General features: G+C 40.0%; 1 protein-coding gene across 5 annotated transcripts in view; it reads left to right on the forward strand.

Annotated features, from left to right (window-relative positions):
* The window catches only part of ptprsa (protein tyrosine phosphatase receptor type Sa), a 250,536-nt gene that overhangs the window by 145,196 nt on the left and 82,868 nt on the right, over nt 1-22,472 (forward strand). For all 5 annotated transcript variants that reach the window (XM_067596688.1, XM_067596687.1, XM_067596690.1 and 2 more), the window contains one exon: nt 8,674-8,862. In XM_067596688.1, coding sequence (XP_067452789.1) covers nt 8,674-8,862 — 189 coding nt within the window. The remainder of the gene's footprint in view (nt 1-8,673; nt 8,863-22,472) is intronic.

Raw genomic sequence — 22,472 nt, forward strand, 5'->3', positions numbered from 1 at the left:
GAAACAGCTTCTATTGTACATTTTTCTTTCGAAGACTGGACCCTGGCTTCCAGCGTTTAAAGTCACACTGTAGGTAGAGCAAAGATGACATGTCAGCCTATGTTGTTGAACCTTATTATGGAGAGACTTGTCAGAAAGCCTTTCAATCAGCTGAAAAACATGTGCTTAGGTAAAGCAATAAGAATCACTGTGACAGAAGAATGATGAAAATCCGTCTCGCATTTTTCTACGTTAGATGAATGACAGCGTGTGCCTTAACTTTCAGTGCAGCTTTGTTTCATTCATGAGTTGTAATGAAAGTCATGTATTCAAATAATGCAAATCTTCCCACTCTTCTTAACACAATGTAACTTGATTCAATCAAAATTTGGCTCTGATCAAAATAGCACAAAAGGGACACATCACTACTCACATTAGGTATTATTCTGAAGCCTTTCCATGTGATCACTATCTTTCTAATCTACTTTGATAAGTAAGCAGACATTTGAAAGCCTTGTGTTCTCAAAATAGTTCCCTTCTGTGCCCATAATGGACTGGAAATCATGCCCTGTGCTAAATACTATTACCCTGCTTAGGCTTAGGGTAAAAAAAAATGTTTCCTGCTGATTGCTATCTGTACATTGGTTTCTCTTTACTTGTTTTTGTTCCTGGAATTTGCCATCAATTCCTCACTTCCTTGATTCTTTTGGCTTTCACATTTGACAAAACTGTGGCCGTAGCTGCTACCTGTGGTGGTTGCTGCCATTTGTTCTCCAAAATATCCCCCCTCTTGGCTGCTATCGTTCTCTTTCTTTGGCAAACAAGCTGTCTACTTGCTGTTTAGCTCAGTGGTGATGATGGCTTTATGAACATGGCCTAATATGGGCTGTGTTCAGAATTGGAGGTGGCGTGGAAAGTGTTTGCAAGCCGCCAACGGTCGGAACTGTCAGAACAGTCCGTTTGTGTGACAGACAAGAGTTCTTGCCACTCTCACACATTATCATTTTAGCATTTTACCAATTGAGCCACTTACAATGTGTAGATAAACAGCATGACTCAAGGACTACTTAACCTAACACCCAGCTGCTGTGGCCATCAATCCTGTGACCTCCGCCTTACAGGACGTTCATGTTAACTATATATACAGCACACATACAGTACATACAAAAGTAAAAACACACGTACAGGACATACAAAAATAACCTACATTTTTATTATTCTTTCTCAGCCCAAGATAGCTAAAAGGTTAAACAACACTTACCTTAAATTCAAAAGTAAACTGCATGCCTCTGTAAATTTATATAAAACACCAAGAAAAGAAAAGCAAATAAATGGTCTACCCTGTGGAGTCTTCATATGGCCAGAAATCTGACCCAACAAACTAATTTTGCAGAGCAATAAAGAATGCAGCAAAGTTCTTTCTCTCTTGCTTTCTCTGCCTTTCAATGTCCCTCACTTTTCCCATTTTTTTTTCTCTCTCTCTCATCTGGTCTTTTAGACTGTTTCTCTCGGGTTGTATTTTGGAAATTTGGATGTAAATGTTGCCCTTGGTGACTAGATGTGCTAGATGTGGAGAATACCAATGGGACATCAAACGTCTTTCCGGGAACAGAGCAGTGGGGTAGAGGTTGAGTGCTGGCTGTATAATAACCATTATTCAGCTGAGATGGCTATCCGGAGAGGGCTATCGGTGCTGGGGCCAGAGACACTGTGATTAGATTTCCCCTGTGTTGCTATTCTTCTCTGTCCCTGGAATCTCTCTGTGTCACTGTTCCCCTATATTCCTTTGTATATCTCTCAAGCAATTCAACATGGATCCCATTGGTCATACAATTCAGGGAATGTCATGGAAAGATGCATAGAAGATAGGGAAATAACAAAAATTTCTTCAGCTTCCATTTGATTTGGTTGTATACCATCATCACAAATTACCAACCGTCAAACACAGACAAGAAAGCTGCCAAGGGAAACAGGCGGGGGAACTGTTTGGTTGGAATAAAGTACACACATTCTTTTCAATAGCTGGTGGCGTTTATCTGCTTCACTTCACAGCATAACCAAGCTCACAAGAAAAAAAACAGATATACCTCTTTCTCAACAAAAAGCACTCTGAGTCAGGAGGAAATGTTTACTTTATTTTTAGCACTCAAGCCTACAGTCACTGGAATGAGAACCATTTAGAATCACATATTTGTTCCACATTGGCGTAGACTCAGTCATAACAGGGCACTTAACCAACTTCTAATAGACACATTTTGTTCTGACGTGAGAAGAAATTACGGGAAAAGTGATTCCAAAGTGAGTCAACATATCAAACATTTTATTGATTATTAAATACATGTGTAGACCATTCATGCCCACTTACATTTCAAAAAATAGACTTCCCAAAATACCCCAAGTGTACCCCAGCTGTACTTCACACAGTCCCTCTCAAATCAGGCACTCTTGTCTTGTCTCTGGTCTGTTTGATGTGAACATTTTTTGCTGTGCTGTAGATGCAGAGCAAATGAAACTCGATTGTCCGGAGTGCGAGCTGCTGGGTCTGCCCATTAGTTAAACATCTATTTATTCAGATCACATTTAAGTGCATGAAAGAGAGCGTGCCATCGGTATTCTTCATCATCTTCAACTATGTTTATCATTCTCTCTCCCTCTCTCTCTTTCTCTCTTTCTGTATCTATCTATAGCTGCTAATCTTAACCTCCCTTTCTCTCTCTCTCTCTCTTGCTCCTACTCCTCCCCCCCCTCCTCTCTCTCTCGCTCTCTCTCTCTCTCTGTCTCTCTCCTGGCAGTCCCTCTGTGGTATTAATGCACAGATCTGCTTAAAGCCTGTGTCTCTATGCTGTAGCGCTGGGTAATCAGTTAACCTGATTATGCTGCTGATGAAATTAAATCATTTCAGTAAGTGAAAATAATAATATGAGTAATAGGTGCGGGGGACGGCAGAGCACCCCACGGCATTTGCTTCAGTCCCAGCCAGTCGGGTTTTTACCTCTCTCTCTTTCTCTCTACCTCGCCTATCTCTTTCCACTCTGTGAGATAATTTGTGGCTCAGAGCAAGCAGCACTGAAGGCACTGTGTCAGAAATGTTGACACCAGATAAAAATGGATAGCATGTGAAATATGATAATATAAAGATACTTATTCAGTATAACATTCTGACTAGTGCTCACACTGCCACAGTTAGTGGTTCCGTTCCTTGTGTAGTGTACTTGGCAGAGCAGAACACTTAACACACTATGGTTAAGTGTCATATGTAATACTATATAGCTAATTGGGTAAATGTTACCAGCATTATGAAAGTGACTGGTACTAATCTTTGTGTAGGTCAGAGGGTAGAGAGAGGCACTGGAACTGTCAGACGCAAGGGTTAAGTGCTCATTGAGTATAGCATAGGTTGGACGTACTATTCATAGTGCGGTAAAGTACATTTGATAACACAGTATCATATTGTATGTGCAACAGATGGTGAATACTATGTAATTACGTTGCTATATAGTGGGTATAGCTTAGTAGTAGGAGTTCCAAGGTTATACTTTTCCCCAGGACTACTCATTCATCAGTATACTGTATGTTTTTGCAACTCTGGAAACAGTGAAAATGCCCACCAAATGGTATATAATCACAAACCCCTTTTGTATAAAGCTGTAAGACTTTGGTACAGTTATGTCTCTACCAGACTTATATTAGTTAAAAAGAGATGTGAATCACTGAAAATGGGATTAGTCAGGAGAGTTAAATGAGTCTAAAGGACGGACCTTTTAAGAGGGCCACACTTAGCATGATAGAAAGCACAATGCGACAGCAGGCATGAGTCGGCAGATTAACAGCCGGGCAGTGGCTAAGCTAACCAGAGGCTGATTAAAGGCTTTGCACCTGTCACTTGTGTAATGATATTAAATGGTGAAGCGAAATTAAAGACAATTATGGATAATGATGGCACTCAAGCCAACACAAAAAAAGCCAAAGAGAATGACAAAAATAAGGTCAACTGCAGCCCGTAGGAGGCTTAGCATTGGAGTCATCAAGCCAGCTGTTGAATGGATTGGACATTAAATGTACTGCTTGTCATCACAGTAACCCTCAAAAACGTCACTGTTCTACCTATTACATGACTTGAAAGCCTTTTCAAATAAATATATGAGCAAATATGTGATCTTTGAAGCCTGTCCAGATCCTGTTGAATAGTTTGAAAAGTATATACATATTATGTCAAATAATATACATTTGTCATTGTTGATGACATTTTTTTTTAACAGATTAATGTTTTTTTTATTTTTTTTCATTGGATTAACTGCAGAATGGTCTCAGTGGTGTCTTTGCAAGGCATTTGTCATTGCTGCTTAAGTACTATACATCACAACAGCAGAGACGGCCAAGCTGAGCTGCCCAGATGCCAGACATCAGCATATGCCAACAAATAGACAAGCATGGACCGATTTTCAGATCAATGGGATGCATCAAAAAGCCTTTTGTAGCACTTAAGAAAATAAGGTGGACCAACAAACAAGGCAGGTTGCATGCTGGGAAGATTAAGGTTCTCTTTAAGCGCCGGTTGAAACCAATGTACATGTGTAGTAGTTTTGTTGTTTTTTACCTAATGGACGAGGGTTGTTTTGATATTCTTCAAATCAGGAAGATGATAATCAGATAAGGTTAAATTATATAGTTTTGTTATTTTTTTCTTTGTTCCCATTTTAGTGTCAGCATTTGCACAGTAATAAAGAAAATTGAATGTGAATGAATGTGTGTGTGTGCGATGTGCAACAAAAAAAAATCTAAAGTGAAATTGTATTTAGAAAATCCTTGGCACAATTCAGTGTGTAAATGTAGTATGTGGTCTCATAGCTCTGTAGTATGATTATTATTGGCCTAAGTGACAAAGGCTGCTCTCGGCAATATAAACAGTGACGTTGTCATTGACAAATAGTGTACTCAAATTGATTCTATTTAGCCTGTGAAGATCTGTCATCACAGAGAAGAGCCAGTACACATCATAGAAATGCAATTGCTATGCTATTATCGGGGACTGGCCATTTGGGAATTCTAGGATACTATCAACCCATGTCATTGGTTGCCTTCTCCCCTTCACAGTCAGGCTGGCTAACCCTGAAGTAACACTCCCTCGATGAGTGATCTATTTATTTTTGCATGGCCGCCTTTATTGACAGAGCCTGTAAGCTTCAGGGGGAAAGATGCTATCAGACTCCATTCCTGGGGATGTAAGTAACCAGCATACATGCCATTTATTCAGGAAAGGCTGCCGGTACTGTATCAGGTCAGAGCAGCTGTAACGATAGCATAATCTCCCCATAAATCTGCCATCCCTGCTCCTTGTTTACTGCTGTTTTGGTTGGTTTGTTTGTTCGCCCAGCTTTTTCTGCCCTCCCTTGCTCCTTCAGGCAGATTCCTTCTGTCACTTGCCTAATTTCATCAGTCTCAAATCCACTTACTCAGTGTATGTTTTCAGCTTCATTACTGTAGTCTGTGCAGGCCTCTGTTTTTACACCGTGAAGGCAGAGTTAATGTGATGGGAAGCACAGATAGGCCTCAGCAACATCAAATATATCAGATGTAACATCCAGAGAGCAGGCCAGACCTACCCTTACCAGATATCCTTCTCCAACAGGCAGCGCTAGCTAGAGGGGTAAGAGAGTGCAGCACCTTTTATGGCATGTTTTACATAGATCATTGATGACACACAGAAGAAGGAGTTTGTGAGAACATATTGCTCTGTCTTGTCCTGAAGTTTCTTAAGTGAAGTGTAGACTTGCCATTGCTTTCCCAGGCTTCAGGGGAACTTGGTAAAAAAAAGATTATACAGGGGTGATCATTAATAATCAATGGAGAGGATACAGCATGGAGCCTAAAACAGTGTAAATGCCTGTTCTTCCTTGAACCTAGCACTGAAATATTCATCGTGGTCTGCTGATGTCAGCCTTAGTTATAGGTAACCTGTCTGGACTCAGTTTTGAGACCCTCTAGTTTTTCCAAGATTCAATATTTCTGAATGTGAATACATATGAACTCACCGCCCCTCCTGTCCACACAGATCCAGTGCATAATCTCAATGCATAAAACAACACACAGTTTTGTGGTCTTGTCTTTATCCATCTTGGTGACTAAAGAATAAAAAAAAACGTTTAGGGCTGATGCATTAAGTAATCTACATTAAATGTTCTATATATGAGAATTGTGAACCAATTTACATGTATTTATCGTTTTTTATTGCCAATGAGTGATCGGGTTGAAACGGAACTTTAAAAATGAGATCTTCCCCGACTTTCTCGGTTGTCTGTAACAGCCTGTGGAGTGATTTCTATATGAAGGACTCAGGAAGGACTGACTGATTTGGAACGAGAGACGCTTTGCTGAAACACAGAGCAAAACACAGCATTAGTGATCTTTTATATAATTATGAGAAGTGTAAGCAAGGAAAAAGACATCACCTGTAATATTCTTGTGCTGCTGCTCGCTCACAAGCAACAGGATGTTGACTGCAGCTCACTTAAAGGCCGCAAGTGTCACTAATGAGAAGGAAGTTCTGATTCTTACAATCAATAATATGCATCATCCTGAAATTCTCCCTGTCTTGTAGCCATCCTTTTAAATTGAATTGCTTAACTGACATGACTTTAAATGAGACAACATCGGCCAAAAATGAAGATTTTTTAATAATTATCACTTTAACCCATCTGGATCTCATACAGTTTTATTTGTATTCATCAGAAAATGTAATATAGAATAGTTCTCCCTTTCTGTCCATTAAAGGCAGACAGAACAACAGTGCCTTTAGAGTTTCTAAAATTGACTCAACTTACTGTCCTAATTTTCCTCAGTGTAGTGCTCCCTGGGTGTCGACGACACCACCATGATTTCTGCAGAGTGGACATGAGGTCATTGGCTCTCCAGATGAACAGTGACCTCTGCCATGCCACTGGCCAGCATCTTAGTCAGTCAATCATCTCTGAGTTGCAATGTGGCCTTGGGCTTCTGATGCATATTACTGCGCTGGGTACTTCCCCCTCGGCTCCCATCATCTAAGAATGAGTCACTGCTCTGGCTCCAGTCAGGGTAGAGGCCAGGCGTTTTGACCCATGGGACTAATTGCCCCAAAAGAGCAGGGAGTCTGCATAAGGAGAACAATGACCATAGAGTGCACTACACTGTCACCTCTTAACAGTGAAATGATTGCTCAATCATGCATGATTATTAGCTGCAAGGGTAACACAGTCTTTGTAAAAAAATAATACAAGTGCTGGCTAGTGTGATGGTTCTTGAATGAACAGCAGTAATAACTGCCAAAGAGGTTTAAATCTCACCCTTAACAACTCTTGCACAATTAATACTAGAATGAAACCTAAGCCACATATCTGCATTTCACATGTGTGCCGAACCGTGGGGGGCGATATCTACGGATCACGAATCAACTATGTTCCGTTACACTTCTATCAAGACTGATATATTGGGGGTCACAGTGTGTCCTAACCAAGTGGTGCTTTTGCTTAGCTCTGTGAAACCTCAAATTTACTTGAGTGTCATTTATCTCACTGAATGTGGGGAGACTGGATGGAAAAATCACCAAGATTACCAGGCTTTTTCTTTTGGTATTACTTTTCACTCTATTGGCTCCCCCTCCAATCTTCTATTAGCATTTAAAGCCATGTATTTACCACTTGTTATACTGAAAATACACTCTAGGGGCCAGTGTCTTCTGTAAGGACAGTTAAACGAGACACATGGTTCTTAACGGACAAGTTAGTTGACAGTGGGAATGCAGTCTGTGAGCACCCTGTTAAAGGATGGTTTATCTAACTCTTAGAATGCCGGCTCATTTTCTGAGAAAGAGAGGGTGAAGGAAAGCATGATGCTTAGGCTATTTGTCTACTCATATTCCCAATGTGCATTTGTCTCAGTGGTCAAGGGTAAATTGGATTACAACATTTTCTGAGATAAAGCAAAATGTGTAATGTTTATATGCATCATTAGACTTAGTGGACAACCTGCTAAATTTTACATCTTTGTGGGGACTTGGGAATGAGATTGTAAGATTTTCAAGGTTTGTAATAACAAAGTCACTATTCTAGTCTATTAACCTGTATTAATCCTTGGAAAATTATTATTATTATTAAGTACACATAATATTATATTGCACACAGTTACCTTCTGACATAAATTTGGTATTTGCCATGAACACTGTATGTAAGTTTTCTATTATGTTTTCCATTGGCCAGTATTTAAATTAACAATAAATTTGACATTTCATAGGTATATTCAATGGTATGTTATTGCTACGGTTGCATTTTATTTCTGTAGCACTTTTATTCAAGACAGAAGTTACACAGAACACAGTTAGCAGTTGTTCAGAAATGTCACACCCAGCCGAATCTTACATGTGGCAGCAAAATAATGTACATAGATCCTCTTCCTAACGAGTGTGTGAAAAAGACAAGATATTGTGAGATTTTAAATGGATTCATCTGATGTACTTGTAAATTTTGTTTTTTCTTTTTAAATCTCTGATGCTAAGCAGGCCCTGAAGTACATAAATGTATTTTGTTTTAGTTTAGTTAAATTACTAATGTGTTATCACTAAATGTTACTGAGTACCAAAATTGGAAAAAAATATGCTTAAACATGAAAAGTAACAACTTCAAATATCACTTACCTTCTCTTTTCCTCTTCTTTCCACAGAGGACCTACTCCCACCAGGCTTCCCTAACATTGACATGGGGCCTCAACTCAAAGTTGTGGAGCGCACTCGAACAGCTACAATGCTCTGTGCCGCCAGTGGCAACCCTGACCCAGAAATCACCTGGTATAAAGACTTCCTGCCCATTGACCCCAGTGCGAGTAATGGGCGAATCAAACAGCTACGCTCAGGTAAGGAAAGCCTATGCATATTGCTGCCATTTTTCCTTTTGTTAACTTAACCACATGAGAATAGTTAACATGGTTGTCTTTTGTGTTTTTCAACTAATGTGGCAGCAGCACTTTCTTTGTTCCCAAATGGTTGTGAGAAGTTTGATTGAGAACACTTTGGGAGGTTTTCATCAGATTCATATCTCCAGCTTGGGAACACATCTTATGATGTGTTCATTACCAAAAAAATTGTATAGTAATGGACATATCACTCACTTAAACAACTTATCACTTTCAGGTGGAGACTTGAGAGACATATGATAGTATTGAGGTTAAGGGTTAAAGCCATAGTGCTATGACCATGTTGTTATAACCACAGATCATCATGCACGAGATGTGTTGAAAATGACAAGTAACGTTTGAGAGTGTAACATCAGTAAATGAGGTCAAATTATTCACAACATCCCAGAAGTGTGTCATAGTAGACAATGAGGGCAAGGTCCACATTCTACTGATAAAACTCAGTGGTAGATATGTTGTCTTGTTCCCATTGATTAAACCCCACTGAGAGGCCCATAAAGCAAAGTCTAATTATATAGCTAATTAAGTGCAGACCCTGGAGTGGCCCCGGGCAATAAGGGGTAGATATTTTAGGTCGATGATTTGTCACCATTCGAAAAATTCAATAACTCCTATTTGATTTGTTGCTGCAAACGTAAATCAGGGTAGACGCCACTAAATAAAGAGTCTATTTCCATTGAGTTCCTGCCCCAGTTGTGGCCCTCATGAGCTGTACACTCAAAAGAATCAATTTGTCATCTCATTATTTATGCCTTGCCACATACTGAAAGCCCACAGCTCCCTAAAATGCTTTTAATTTTAGATATACTTCATCTTTAACTTACTGATGCACTCCAGTCTTGAGGTAGACCTTTGACTTTTAAATGCTCAAACCAAAAGCTTCTGTCAATATATGTGTGACTGCTTGGATGATGTTGTACAACTTACTAAGAACTCTGTTTTTGTGTAAAAGTGGCCTGAGCTCCTCTGGGGATATTATGTTGTCCTGAGGTGATTTGGAGAAGGCTGTCAGTCAGTGCATTTGACTTTAGTTTGAGGACAAAGAGCCCCCATATGGGAGAGCGCTAATGTTAATGTTTTCACCTTCATGCTGATTTTTTTGCACAGCTAGCCATCTCCTAAACAATTTAGGCCTTCCAACTTAAAGGTGCCCTGTGGTGTTTTCTTGGAAACAAAGGTTGTTTACATTCAGTGTTTCTCACCAAAACACATTTTGTCCTTGAGGTCTAAAAACATGTTGAGTGCAACTGCCTTCCTCATGAAACATAAGCAAAGCAGGTTTCTTGAATATTTTGAATTGTGCAGTGTTTACATCCATGTTTGCTTGCTAGTAGTTTTCCTTATCACTACCTTTGATGTGGCATTACTACATTACCAAGTGTCTATCAGTTGAATAGTGTAAAACATGTTTCATACATGGGCATGATCCAGACAAAATAGGGACCCACTTGTAAAAGCAATGCTCCATAGAGCTACTAGTAGTAAAAAAAAAAAAAAACTCCACAGGGTACTTTTAACTCTTCAGATTCAATGCACCTCCTGACATGTAAATCATAATTAGATTCTCACAATATTACAATTTTACCATAGTAAGCTCCACCATCTTTTAGGTTGTATATAGGGTCAGCTCTGCTCTAAAATTTGGTTTACCTGATAAACTTGTCAACATTGCTTTGAGCCACTGAAGATGATGGTTAAAGGAATTCAGCTTCCTGTCTCTTGTCTAACCTCTGTATCATCTTTCGTGTTTCATGACTTCTTCAATTGCCTTTGTGTGTGTCTTGTCTAAGTGAATGAATGAAAACAGACTACTGTTTTGTTCTCTCTCTGTGTGTTTTGTCTGTATTTGTGTCTGAAACTCAGATGTGTCTCAGTGCACATCGCAGAGTCTTCAACACATTCCATTTGGCTGTGTCCCATAACACAAGTTAAAACTTGAGAAAAACATATAAAATACAACTGGAAAATCAGACTAAGTCTGTTAGATTTTACAATTGACACCAAAAATAGATTTTTTTAAATTTTACAAAACACACCTCTAATTAGAATTATAAATTGTAAATAGAATTTATGTTCATTAAGAGGTTTTATTCGTGACCTGAAAAAGCACTACATTTTCCACACTAACTCATGGTAATGAGAACTGCTCAAATACTGTGTTACACAAAACCCAACTAAACATAGTTTCTTTATTTCTTGGGTGGCAGTCACTTACAACCTTAACCTAAAATGAACTATGTTGTTCTTTTTTCTATTTACTTTCCTTTTTTGTTTGGGATTTTCAGAAACCTTTGGTAAGCCCACTCACTTTCCTTGAAGCAGATGGCATATTTAAACTACTTTCCAAAATGCATGCATCCCTTGCTCTTCCCTCACCCTCTTCCTCATTTGCCACTCATTCCCTATGTTCTCTTTCTATTTACCCTTAACTTTTATGTTTTTTCACCCATACTACTACTGATGCCAACTGTATCTACTTTCACGGGTCTCAAGTACCTTATGCAAGGTTACTTTGGAAGTAGCTGTTGCCTTATTTACTTTCCCTGACCATATTATCCAGATTTGAGACCAATGATAGCCCCTGTCACGTCAAGTTCTTTCTCTCTGCTGTGTTGCAAGACAGCAGGATTTGAGGAAATAATTGGACTCTGTTTGAATCCAAGACAATTATTCCTGTGCAGTCATAGCCTACAGTATTTTTAGGCTTCTGGTAAGATATATAGCAAACACGTTGCTCCACAGATACATGTGACTGGCTGTTTTTTTCATACTCAGATGCAAACAGTTGAACCTCAGTTTTCACAATAACAACTTTGAGGTCCAAAAATACCCTTGGAAAATGCAGCAAGTGCTGATAGGGGCTGAAAGAATCTTGAGTTCTTTCCAGGTGAAGGCCACTGCAGGAGTGCTGTATGGCCAAATCCTCCAATCCCACACTTGGGCTGGGTCGAACCTCTGGTCTTGGCCAAATATTTTCTCAGGAGAGCATTTTCTTCTTCTGCCAGATTGGCCCACATCCCCGCTGGCTTACATATCTCCAGCTAAGGCCCTATTGCCCATGTTGAAGGGTGAGGGCTTAAGTAATCATTAGATTTGGCCACATTTTATACTCCTCCTGACTTTTTGAACTACTTGCAAAAATATACCCAGCCACTTTAAGCTGGGTATATTTTACTTACAGTTCAAACTATATGTTTATGTAGGAGGGCAGAAAAGGACATTGCTTTCCCTTGTTTCAATACCAAGGCTCTCGTCAGGTAATGTTAGCTTTAGGGGCTTTCTTTTTTGCTGTAGCCCTTTTGCTGGAAAGCTCATTCAGCAGCCAGGCAGGATTTATGCTGATGAGAAAAAGGCCTGTGCTCTCAAGCCCCCTCGGCTGCCATCTTCTTATGTCCTCAGCACTTTGAGTAGCCATCTTGGGTCTCTACGTTTAAGTATTTAGTGTTTGTTTAGGGTTTTTGTTTTAATGATAAATACACTTCAAAAAATTCTAAAGCAGAAGAAATGTAAAAGTTTTGGCAGTGGGTAATTTTCTGATTCTACAGTTGATCAGATTGCTGTTGGCAATTTCTGAGGGTTACCTGTTTGCTCTTTTGCTGCAGACACACTCTTAAGCCTCTGGGGGTAACTCTGAGATATCCATATATGGTGGTAAAATACAGAGTTCTGGGAAGAGAAGGGGAGGAGAAAGGGAAAATGGTTGGCAAACATGAGTTCAAAAACGTACTCAGCCTCCAGCTCCTGCAAATGAATCCCGTACCTATCTTATGTGACCTCACTCTGCATGATGATGAAATACATTTATTGGTCTGAATTATTCCGACCTAAAACAAAAGACATTATGATAATAAATTTGAATATATATACTGGAAGTATATCCAGTTCTTGTTTGCTGACTAGCTGGCTGACTGGTTCCTTATGTGCCAGACCATGCTGTGCTGGCGGGGCAGTGATATTTGTGTGAGGGTCCCCTGAGGAGCTCCTCTAGAGGTGTGGAGGGAGCCTGACATTTCTCCCCAAGTCCCTGTGGCTGCAGACCCCAGGCCCTCGCTGGCCTTGTCAGCCAGAACAGATTAACCAGAGGCCAGAGAGACAGTGAGAGGATCGGGAGGAGTGCATATTCATAAAGAGTAAGGTCTTTCTTTATACATACAAAGGTGTAAAATCATGACCTGACATTGGCTGGCTCCTTTACACACAGATTTATGCACATTCCAATGTGAATCATGCATGAGTTCAATTGCACTTAATCTTAAATGTGCAAGAAATTGCTCACATTTGTTGGCATCAAAGCTGCTCTGCAGGGAGTGGCTAGGACCTCTGCGGATATGGCAACAACAGCCAGGTTTGCTCTGAGACCTGCTGCGACACCACCAGGATGAGAAGGTCAGCCAGACTCACTCTGGAGGGTGGTCAGACTTTGACACTCAGCCAATCACGCAACCTCATCCGCCTCACACGCAGATGGGCAACATCTCTGGCCAGATTGCCTCTGGCCAGACGACATCCTTCAATAATATTTTTTAATATATTCAGAGGGTTGTTTAACAAAACAGCTGGGGTGGTCTGTGGAGCAAATAATGTCGCATTTAATAATGCGAGGAGGTCAGTGGCCTGTTGAGGTATATTTAGGTCATTGTCACTATAAGCTGATCAACCCCTGGCTGACCAAAGCTTAGAAGTAGAGCTTATGGCCATTAGGTTGTGTGCCCATAATACAGGTGGATTTGCTATTGTACAGTAATTGAATACTGGCCGGCTACTGCAGACTCAGCTGCCTGGTCAGATCCTTGGTTAGGTTTTATTTTTTATTATTAAGAAATCATAAGTTCCAATGACCTAGACCCCTCTTTTCCTTCTCATTTTTTTTGTAGATTTTTCTTTGGGAACCAATGCCTTTGAACTGAACCACCTCTATCTATTAATCCCTCACCCTTCTTATTAATCTCCCCTCTTTTGCAGTCCCTCTTTTGTCACAAGTTTTTATTAAGGTCCACAGGTGATGGCCTTCCCCGTTACAAACCTGCTTTATTAACCTTAACCTTATCCTAACCTCAACCTAACTTTGACCTTCACCTCACCCAACCTTTAACGAATAACCCCTTAACTCCCAACTAAAATTTCATATCAGCTAAAGCAAATTAAACCAACAGCTTCCTGCAGCCTCTAATCAAACTCTAACTCCGTAACAATGTAACCTTCCCAGAGCCCTATTGTCCTTTGTCTTGTGATTACCCATGATTATGTGATCTCTAAAATGGTTGCAGAAATGATTAAAATGTCACTGTTGTTTTGTCTGGTTTTTCAATTATTCTAAACTATCACCGTGGCAAAGCTATGCATATAGTGCACTGTTTATGGATACTAAATAATGACAATCCTTTTGGGTGGATTTATAGAATACAAAAATCCTGCAAATAGTCAAAAATAAAGGACATTTTATATATCTAAAATGTTTCTTAGAAATGATCTGATCTGACTCTGAAAGACATTTTTACTTTTATCAGACACTGTAGATATTTGTAGCAATAAATCTAATTATAAATTTAATCATTTTAAATTACATTATGGTTAACAGTAACAAATGCACCCTTTCAGAGTATGAACATATTCATTGACATATTTTTAAGATTTATGAAAAAGCACAGTGCAGTAACATAGTGCACAGCAACTCTAAAGCAAGAAAATTAATCCACCTAGGTGCATTGCAAACCAGGCAGAACTTCAAACTCAGTGATTGCCTCCTACCTGCTGGTATCACAAAGGATGCCTCTGTATGCAGAGCTGCAACAGCAATCTGACCAGAAGGTATTGAAGATTTCTTCCCCGTACCTAGCCACCCACACCCCTTAATGTACTGTATATGATACAGAAATTGCCAGTATCACTTTACATTTTAAACACCATGTTTCTTGATTTTATTTCATTTTTTGACCGTTAGAAGTATTGTTGCTTTATTCGTTCAGCTAGTTGATAGGAGGTTTGGCATATCTTGTTCTATGCAACATGCACAAATGCATACACACAAACACAGGGTCCAGGCCTGTAGTGTTAAGCAAAATGGTCAGTAGGTACCCTTGACCCTCAGCTTTGTGTCTGCAAGCCTTCAATTGTAGGTGGCACCTCCTCTGGGCTAGCACCACCCTGCTGGCACTGTCAAGGGATGGTTAAGGGCAAGTTGTTGTAATGAGTCATCCTTAGATTTAGACAGGGAGACACTTACAGAAAGGGAAGAGAGTGGAACTGAGAGAAAAGACTGAAATACGCACAGGACATCAGACATAGAGTTAAAGAAAGAGAAGAATGAAGGAACAGATTAAATAAGAAAAAGAAAAAAGAGTCAAGAAAAAGTTAGAAAACAATGTCGGAGACAAAAAGCCAAGAGCGGAAGGACAGTTTAATGCTTGGCAGAGAGGGGGTTGGAGTTAAGCTGGCTCCCCTACCCATACCAAAGCTCTGCCTACAAGGGATACGTTTTACATTGCAGCAACAATTCGGGCTACATTTTAAAAAGCCCACCAGCGACTGACTGGATAAGCTCAGTATTTTATTGTTCCTAATGGGACATTTGGCTTGCAGTCAGGCATGTAACACAATACAGACTCACAATAAACAAAGAATAAGGAAATACACAACTTACAGTGAAATGAAACATTGGAAAGAGCTAGGAGATTGAATGACCGAGGAGGAGGGATGAAGCTTGGGGTGAAGAGTCTATCTGCCACAGTTAAGCAGGTTTATGACTTGTAGTGTAAATAAGAACTTCAATCTGTGTGATTTAACTTGCAGTTGCCTGAAGGTACAGTCTGAAATTCTAGTTCAGTGGAGACTCCATTCACCCCCCAGCAAGTTTATAATGTAGATACCCGGTATAGAATGGTGGCAACCCTAACTGCTTTACTGACCTCTAATTCAAGGTCAATTGGCTGGGAAAAGGCTTATGCCACTGGAGCAATCCATGTCAACTTGAGGTCAAATCTCTCTATCTCTGCCTTATCACCCAGAGTTGCAGCCATGATATAACACATGCCAAGACCTCAAGCTTCTTAAGCTCTGCCGATGAAGCATTGTATCCTCTCTTAATATGTCTAAGGCAAGGAAGGAGAAAAAAGAAAAAAGAAACAATAAGAAGATGGACTGTGCCAGCCATATAAAGCTCCCTATTCCTTTGTGATACCAGCAATGTGAGGTATTGTTTTTTCCTATATGAAAAAAGCCCCATCTCTTAAAGCCCTATAAGAGATTACCTAATGGTTTTATAATTTAGTTCCAGTTATCCACCTTCCAACCCAAATAACTCTTCCTAACTATTACTAACATTAACCTTTAACTAAACTGATGTTGTGTCTTCATTTTTGTGTCTCCTCCAGAGGGTACCCCGATTCGAGGTAAGATGTTTAACCATCACAATTAAAAAAGATTTTTTAAAAAAACAAACTTAAACTGACACATAACCAGACATAACCACTCGTTCCTCCACCCAGCTGACTAAATAAGATGAATATCCAGGATCTTTTCCTTTTTAAGAAATTACAAACCTTTTCTCTTCACTAATATTTATATGTCATCTGTGTTTGTGTTCTGTGTGCTCCGTACATACTGTTTGTTAGCCTGATCATGTGTTTCAAACTCCCATGTCCCATGGCGTCATTGATGTGCAGCTCCTCCACCTCTGTGGGCGTTCTGTGTTTGTGTCTTCCTACCTCCTCCACATCATCAGTGTCAGGAAACTACCTAGCAATTCTAATTGTGTTGCCAGCTGGTTATGGTACAGGACTAGGAAGGGTGGAACCGAGGGGAGGGATGGGGAGAGTTATTACAAGGCGGTTTGTTTGCTTTGTACCTCTGACATTTAAATTGTTTGGACATGGACATGGGGCTGGTGATTGGTGATGGGTAATTGAGAGGGGAGGGTGGGGGGTGATGGTCTTATTTGTTGATAAGGCCAGGCTAATGAATACTGTAAACACAATCATAGCAACCCCCTTTCTTCCCTCTCCTTCTCTGCTTTGATATCCTCCTCATCCTTCTGTTCACCACTAGAGGCTAGAGATACTCATGGTATGTTGATGAGGAAGCATAAATTACATTTGATTTACTTCCCTCCCTTCCTGTTACTCTACGACAGAGCACCTTTCGAAGACAAAATTAAGGAGGCTGCTGAGTGAAATGGCCACCCTGTCAAAAACGGCAGGAGTTACACCCTTTGACCATACCAAAAACAGCTTTTCTAATGTCAGAGGATGAACGTGAGGATATCAAGGCGGAAAAAAGGGAGTTAAAGCAGTGTGACTCCATGAATTACACAAAAGCTTTATTCAAATAATTATTTCTTTCCCCTCATTTATTCATTTCCCTGGACAATTTAACTTTCACTTGTAATTATCCACCAGGCTTTGCCGCTGAAGCATTCTCCCCCAGTTGATTCATTGTTGTGATTCAGTGTTTTGTTGCACAATGCTTTTATTTCACAGGCTGAGCAGGTAAGTGAATATCTCAGTTTGCCATGTACTGTATGTCCCCTGTATTCAAGGGGATGGGATAAATGCTTTTGGTTTTACAACAGTTTGGAACAGCTACATTTTGACAATAGAGCTTCAATTAAGGTCCTCCATCCTCAGCCATTACATACAGTACAAGCCATACGTAACAGGAATCTCTAATAGAGATGGGTATCGTTAGGATCTTATTGATACTACTCTCCATTTGATGCAAAAAATAAACACATGACATGAAAAGATGTGAAAAGATTCAACAGTTATTTTATTATCACTTTTTTGCAGAAATAACAAGTTAAATTGTTTCCCGTATACATAATAAGGGACGAAGCTGTGGCTGCTGCTTGACTGACATCTATGTAATTATTCAGGAACATAAATTAGAAGTGCTTTAAACCGATACTAACTGTGTCCTGAGATAATAACCGCACCACACCACTTATTTCTATAACAATAACAAGTTTTACTTTGACTTGATGAGGTTGAGACATCGGAGCTGGGAGCCAGCACTGAGGACGTAGGCGCAGCAGCTGCTTTGTTAAAGCAGTCAAACACACTGCTTCAGATTTATAGAATGTTGTATTTGTAAGTGTTTCATGAGGTTACTGATGTTACCCCCTTTACACGTAACTAGCTACATTTTCATTAAATTTAGTGAAGTGCCCACACTTTTGAACATTTTGCACTGTCTGCCATGACTGGAGAGCACAGAATGTAAACATGCAGTTAGAAGGACAAAAATGGTCTGTTTGCAAAGATGAAAACACATCAACAGGCTAAATGTCCACATGTCCACAAAATCTCTCCATTTTGTCCTTCCATCTACTTTAAGCCTGCCCTTCCTAGGCCAGAAAATTTGATTTGGTTTTTAGGAAAGACACTGCTCGTCCTTCTGCTAAGTCATTGTACGTCACTTTGTGTAAGCCAATTCCCAAAATGTAAAATGTGCATAAATTTTACTGCCATACAAAGCTGCACAGGTGCTGGCCAAGAGGTAAGCAATAGGTAGGAAGGTAGTTGGACTCCCTGCCTGCGTCATTACTGATTTCATGGGAGCGTTACAAGCCACCAGATGGGCGCTGACAACAATGGCATCACACGTGGGGCCCCATGCTGGTGCGATCACAGTATAATGACCTTGGGGTGGTGGCAGAGCGTGCCCGAGTGACAGCCAGGATACAGACAGAAGGAGAGAGAACGGCAGGTCCTGACTTAGCTGCCGTGTGGTCAAATGGGCTATCTTCTCTTTTGTGTGATTCTTAAAGCTGCAGGATCAAAACTGAAATCTGTAACTTTCCACCTGTTGTCACCCTCCATATTCAACTATCAACAAAAATAGCAGAGTTGTGGTGGACGTTTGTGTGGAAAACCCATGTTTTTTTAACAAACTGCTGCAAAACTTTGAAATGTGCCAACCAGGGAAGTGTAATTCTACTTGGTTTATAGTATTTATATATGATGTATGAATATACAAACTTTTAAAGTGTATCTCAAATCATGCAATTGTGGTGTTTTATGATACAGGATCAAAATATTTTTACTAAAGCTAATTAATACTTATTCCAAATCTCAGTGAGTTGAATTCATGTACTTGACAGGTTATCATTTGTGTGTATTGTGTGCCTTTGTGAGTATGGTAGTAGGTGGGTTTTGATTACACTGTAGGAGTGTTTTAGTGAGCTGTGTTTGGATGAGGGGATAGAGTGGAAATGACAGGAGAGAAGATGAGAAATGAGGGACTAATAAGAGGCATGAACTGAAACAGAGAGATAAAATGGTGAAAAGAACAGCGTGCCACAGGCAGGCCTGACTGGCCTGTGGTAGGAGCAAGAGGGAGGGAAAGAAAGAGTGAGACTTGGCCAGCCATTTTGTTGATCGCCTAAAGAAATCAATCAAGGCCCGCTGGAGCACACTAATTGAATTACACAAGTGGGACTGGGGGGGTACACATGGCAAAGCTGCTACAAAACAGCGACAGGGGTGGGCAGACCACGGCTTCAGGCACTTTCTGAAATTAATCATCCATGCCGGCCCCTCCTCGCTTCTTTTTCCCCTCTGTCCCCTCATCAGTCCTCCTGTTTTTCTGTGCTTGTGTGTCTCTTCAACTCTTCCTCACACCTCTCTCTGATTATTTTGTTTTTTTTCTTGCTCTGCACCTCTCATCAGTGAGAATCTTTCCATACCTTCCTGCCTTTTTCATTTTTTTTCTATATCTTAGTTTCTGATTATTCCCATTCTTTATTCTCCCTCTAAAACTGGTTATATATATATGGGTTTGTCAATGTTGGTGTTTTATTAAAAATGAGATATTGTCTGATATGACATTTCCTGCTGGTGTAACGTTGCTGAAAGGAAATTAAAAGCCCTAGAGGGAATCTTTTAGTTTAAATCCAGTAAAATAACTGTTTCCCCTACCATTGGATAGATATGTAGGTAGCCCTGCCTTCAAGAGCAGTCTAAATCCTTGCAAAATTCTGGCTAGAAATTGATGAAACTTAGATATATTGGCCACAAAGTAGCCACTCTAAATGGCTTCACAGCAACACTGTCTGTTCCATAATCTAAATTGGCCTTCAAAAACATGTATTTGTTGAACTCTGCCCAGGCAGTCTTCTTTGTTATCACACTTTGGCACCTCAACGCTCCTCATCAGATCAGCCTGCGGCATGCAGCACTGTTAACCAGGGCAGCTGTCACAGCTGGGACAAATGTCCCAGACCCACTGCCCATTACAGCCTTCTTTATCAAATGGATGAAGGTAGTGAGCAAACAGCAAGGAGTGGGTAGCAGTGGAGATTGGAGGTTGTGAGTGCTGGTGGGCAGGAAGGGTCACTTTGACTGAGATGGAGACTAATTGGTCCACATGGAAGTGATGTCATTATTATCAGGGACTTTATTGGCCTGAATTGTAGCTACTGTTTCTTCACCTGGACCCTAATGGTGCAGCATACATCATGGAATAAGACAGAAAGAAAGGACTGAACCAGTCTGCCCTCTTCTGACCCAGAAAAAACATGAATTATTGCTCATCTGGGGCGGTACTTCCTGTGGTTTACTGATGGTCAGTGTGGCCTATAAGTGGATTGAGAGACTGCCATGTCCCAGGACATTCTCAGGTCTTTGGTGTTTATTCCCACAAACACTCACATGTCCTTCAACATATGTCCTCTTTCAGTGTCCTTGAACAAGATAAAGTAATAAGTAAAATAGTAGTCCAATTTTAGGTCACTTTGGATTAGAATTAAAGGTAAAATGTGTCATACCGTATCAGCACAGTGTGATTGAGCTAATATATCAAGTACAGTATAACTAACCATGCTTATTATTCATCGTGCCATCTCTTGGCAAGCAGAATAGTTATCTTTTCATGTTTCCTAATGAAATCAAGCAAAACAGACTGGTCTTTAGAAGTTACTGCAACTGTGTTTGTGATAAAACTTCACAGCTGGAGAAAGGGAAGACATGCCACTAGGCCCCATGGAGGACTCACTTCATGAGCACAGTATGGCCATTTTGTGAGCGACACGGTAAATTGCTGTTTGTCGCTAGGCAAGTCTTTTATCAGTAAAGGCCCATTGTGTGAACAGACTGGGTGCATGGTTTTTATTGTGCTTGTGAAAGATAATTTTTAGCATTTATTTCATCCCTTGTGTTTCCTCTTTTCCTTATTAAAAAAATGCCAATGGTCACTTGCGCTCTGGTAAGCCACAGGCTGGCAGGGTAGACAGAACGCAATTATGCAAAACACAGAGAGAGCCATCATTTTTTTTTAAAAAGACAAAAGGAAATGGTAGGAAAGAGACACATGCTCGTGACAAGGTTTTTCAGAGAGTGGAGTTTGTTTTGTGTGTTCACATGCACATGCATGTGCAGGCTGCTGCTGAAAATTCAGTTTGTTTTGATTTGAGTATGTTAGAAGCCCTTAGAGGTCTGTTGTTGTTAAATGCAATATTAGTCTTTAAATGGACTGCCTGATAACCAAGAAAGAAGGAAATTTTATCAAATTATATGGTTAGAAAGATCATTATTACATTAATAGGATGAATTTGTTTAACTTTTTTGTTGTTTACAAAGGACAAAGCAGAGACTAGAGGAAAACATATGAGATAGGCATAGTTAAGATAGTTAAGTTTGTGCCATCTAGCAGCCGTAGTAATGCACTCTGGCTTTCCAAAACCATTACAATTCACTGTTAAAAAATATTTATGTTTTATGGTGGGACAACACTGTGGTTAAGGTCTGGTTAGGTTTAGGCACAAAAACCACTTGGTCAGGGTTGGGAAAGATCATGGCTTGGGTTAAAATGATCACTTGAACCTTTGTTGTCATGGCAACAGTAAACACCATGAAATTTGTTTTTTTTTAAAAATCAGGGTTGGGGGCAGGAAGTGAACGGTAGTCTTCTGCAGCAAATTCCACTATCTAGCTATCTACCCAACCTGCCTCGTAACAAGGCAAAATCATCTTATCAAGTCACCTTTATATTGATGTCATCTGAAATGCATTACTTCCCCGGGTCATAATTACTACGGCCGCTAGATGACATAAACGTAATGCCTGAATTTTAGACCTATACTGTCGTTTTTCTTGTGAGGACGGGCTGGAGATAGGATAGTGGAAATGACAAACAGAGCAGATATGCAACTCAAAGGAAAAGTAGACAGTGTGGCACAACATATATATAACACCAGCGGGATATTGCATTACTACTATGTGTGAACCTGACAGCAAGAGGAGCATGTAGCAGTTCAAAATAGAACAACTTATTTTTCTTATGCTCTTCCTCCCCCTTACTATCTCTGTTACTCTTCTCTGGCTTCCTCCATCAAACATTTGTTTAGTGGGTACAATTAAATTCATTAGTTTTTTGTTTGTGTCGTAATTCATTTTCCAATTTGAATTCAGTTTAAAATAAATCCTAAATCACCCAGATTTTCACGAGAAGAATGTTTGTGCTTGCTAAAAGTCAGACATATTGTTTTATTATTTTCTCTCCTTCAATTTTGAGACAGAATAATAATAGACAAGTTAAAGACAGAAAAAGTAAGAATA

Source organism: Thunnus thynnus, chromosome 8, assembly GCF_963924715.1.
Source record: "Thunnus thynnus chromosome 8, fThuThy2.1, whole genome shotgun sequence".
Taxonomy (NCBI): domain Eukaryota; kingdom Metazoa; phylum Chordata; class Actinopteri; order Scombriformes; family Scombridae; genus Thunnus; species Thunnus thynnus.